This window comes from Microtus ochrogaster, chromosome 7 (genome assembly GCF_000317375.1).
Source record: "Microtus ochrogaster isolate Prairie Vole_2 chromosome 7, MicOch1.0, whole genome shotgun sequence".
NCBI lineage: Eukaryota > Metazoa > Chordata > Mammalia > Rodentia > Cricetidae > Microtus > Microtus ochrogaster.
Window position 1 is genome coordinate 5,661,264 of NC_022014.1, and position 2,065 is coordinate 5,663,328.

The 2,065-nt window shown below is 42.7% G+C and overlaps 1 protein-coding gene across 1 annotated transcript in view; it reads left to right on the forward strand.

The window, feature by feature from the left end:
- Window positions 1–2,065, forward strand: part of Dnaja3 (DnaJ heat shock protein family (Hsp40) member A3) — a 26,401-nt gene that overhangs the window by 5,003 nt on the left and 19,333 nt on the right. Inside the window, exon 3 of the mRNA XM_005349249.3 lies at window positions 575–658. Coding sequence (XP_005349306.1) covers window positions 575–658 — 84 coding nt within the window. The remainder of the gene's footprint in view (window positions 1–574; window positions 659–2,065) is intronic.

A 2,065-nucleotide genomic window follows, 5' to 3' on the forward strand; every position in this document is an offset into this window, starting at 1 on the left:
ACCAGGCTGGTCTCGAACTCACAGAGATCCGCCTGCCTCTGCCTCCCGAGTGCTGGGATTAAAGGCGTGCGCCACCATCGCCCGGCAAGAATGATTTCTTTTCAAGTTTTAAATCTTGTTTTAAGAATTAGTTGCACTGGGACTGGAGAGATGGCTCAGTGGTTAAGAGCATTGACTGCTCTTCTAGAGGTCCTGAGTTCAATTCCCTGCAACATGGTGGCTCACAGCCATCTGTAATGAGATCTGGTGCCCTCTTCTGGTGTGCAGGCAGAACACTTCAAAATAAATAAATAATTAAATCTATCTTAAAAAAAAAAAAAGCCAGGTGGTGGTGGCACACACCTTTAACTCCAGCACTCGGGAGGCAGAGATAGCGGATTCTCAGTTCGAGGTCAGCCTGGTCCTCAGAGTGAGTTCTAGGATAGCCAGGGCTATCCTGAGAAACCCTGTTTTGAAAACGCACAAAAGAATCTTTTGCTCTCTTAAGAGAGACAAATGCTGTAAAGAGTCATAACTGTGGCAAGTATTTGGGTTCTGCTTTATATCTATAGTAATGTACTTTCTTCCCCCTTAGCTTGCCAAGAAATATCACCCGGACTCAAACAAGGATGATCCCAAAGCCAAGGAAAAGTTTACCCAAGTGGCACGAGCATACGAGGTAAGAACTTGCCGTGTCATCTGGTTCAGTCTGTCCCTGCTGAAGTCTTATGCTAGTTCTGCTGAATTAGAATCTCAGTGAAGAAACAAGGTTGGTGAGATGGGTCAGTGGGTATATGGATCTGCTGCTAAATCTGATGACCTGAGTTCAATCTCCAGTACCCATATAGTGGACAGAGAGAAGCATCTTTCACAGATTGTCTCTGACCTCCACCTGGGTGCCATGACATTCAAATACTCACACATGTACACAAAATAAATAGACATAATTTTTTTAAAAAAAAAGAAGAGACCAGGAGTGGTGGTAAATCTGTAATTCTAGCAGTGGTGAGACTGAGGCAGGAGAATTTCTGCAAGTTTAAGGGCAGCCAGGGCTACACAGCCCATCTCAATACAAAACCAGGAACAGGGTTCGTCTGTATCAGTGAAGCTCCTTGGGTAATTCATATTGATAGCTGATCTTGAGACATCCCCGTTAGACCTAGCTGTTATTTGGTAGCAATTTTAAAAGTGGAATATCATATAAAAATACAGAAAAACATGTCTGTGAAAGAGCCACTGACCAATTACAGAGTTATTGGAGAATGGCCATTTGTTTTAGTTAGGGTTTTATTACTCCCTTTGACCCTATGAGGCCATTTTCATTCTGGCCACCACACCATTCCTCTTGGACTTGATTGACTCTGGGGGGTTCTGCATATGTCAAGAGTTTCTATGTTCAAGGAACTAGTAGATGTCCACTTATAAAGAGTCACAACTCAGAGGTATGAAGGTTTTATCCCCTGCTAATCTGTGCTAGAGCCTTCTACAGAAGTAGAACTAATAGGATATATGTAATCATAAGAGATTTATTAAATTAGCTCTTTAGATCAGCTGCAGGGGGGCCGAGTGCTGTGGAGATAACTCATTAGTTAGGAGCATTGGCAGCTCTTCTAGAGGACTCAGGTTCAATCCTAGCACCCACATGGCAGCTCACAACCACCTACACCACTCCAAGGTTTTTGCTTGCTTGCTTGCTTTCTTTCTTTCTTTCTTTCTTTCTTTCTTTCTTTCTTTCTTTCTTTCTATTATTTTTTTTGGTTTTTCGAGATGGGTTTCATTGTAACTTTGGAGCCTGGAACTAGCTCTTGTAGACCAAGCTGGCCTCGAACTCACAGAGATCCACCTGCCTCTGCCTCCCGAGTGCTGGGATTAAAGGCGTGCGCCACCATCGCCCGGCATAATTTTAGTTTTAAGAGATCCAATGCCTCCTCGTTTGTATAGTGGTGAGAAAAAAGGAAAAAAAAAAAAAGAGAGAGATCCAATGCCCTCTTCTGACTTCTGAGAGCATCAGGCACACAAGTGGTATGTAGACATACATGTAGACAAAGTACCCATACCCATAAAATAAAATATAAATTATTATTAT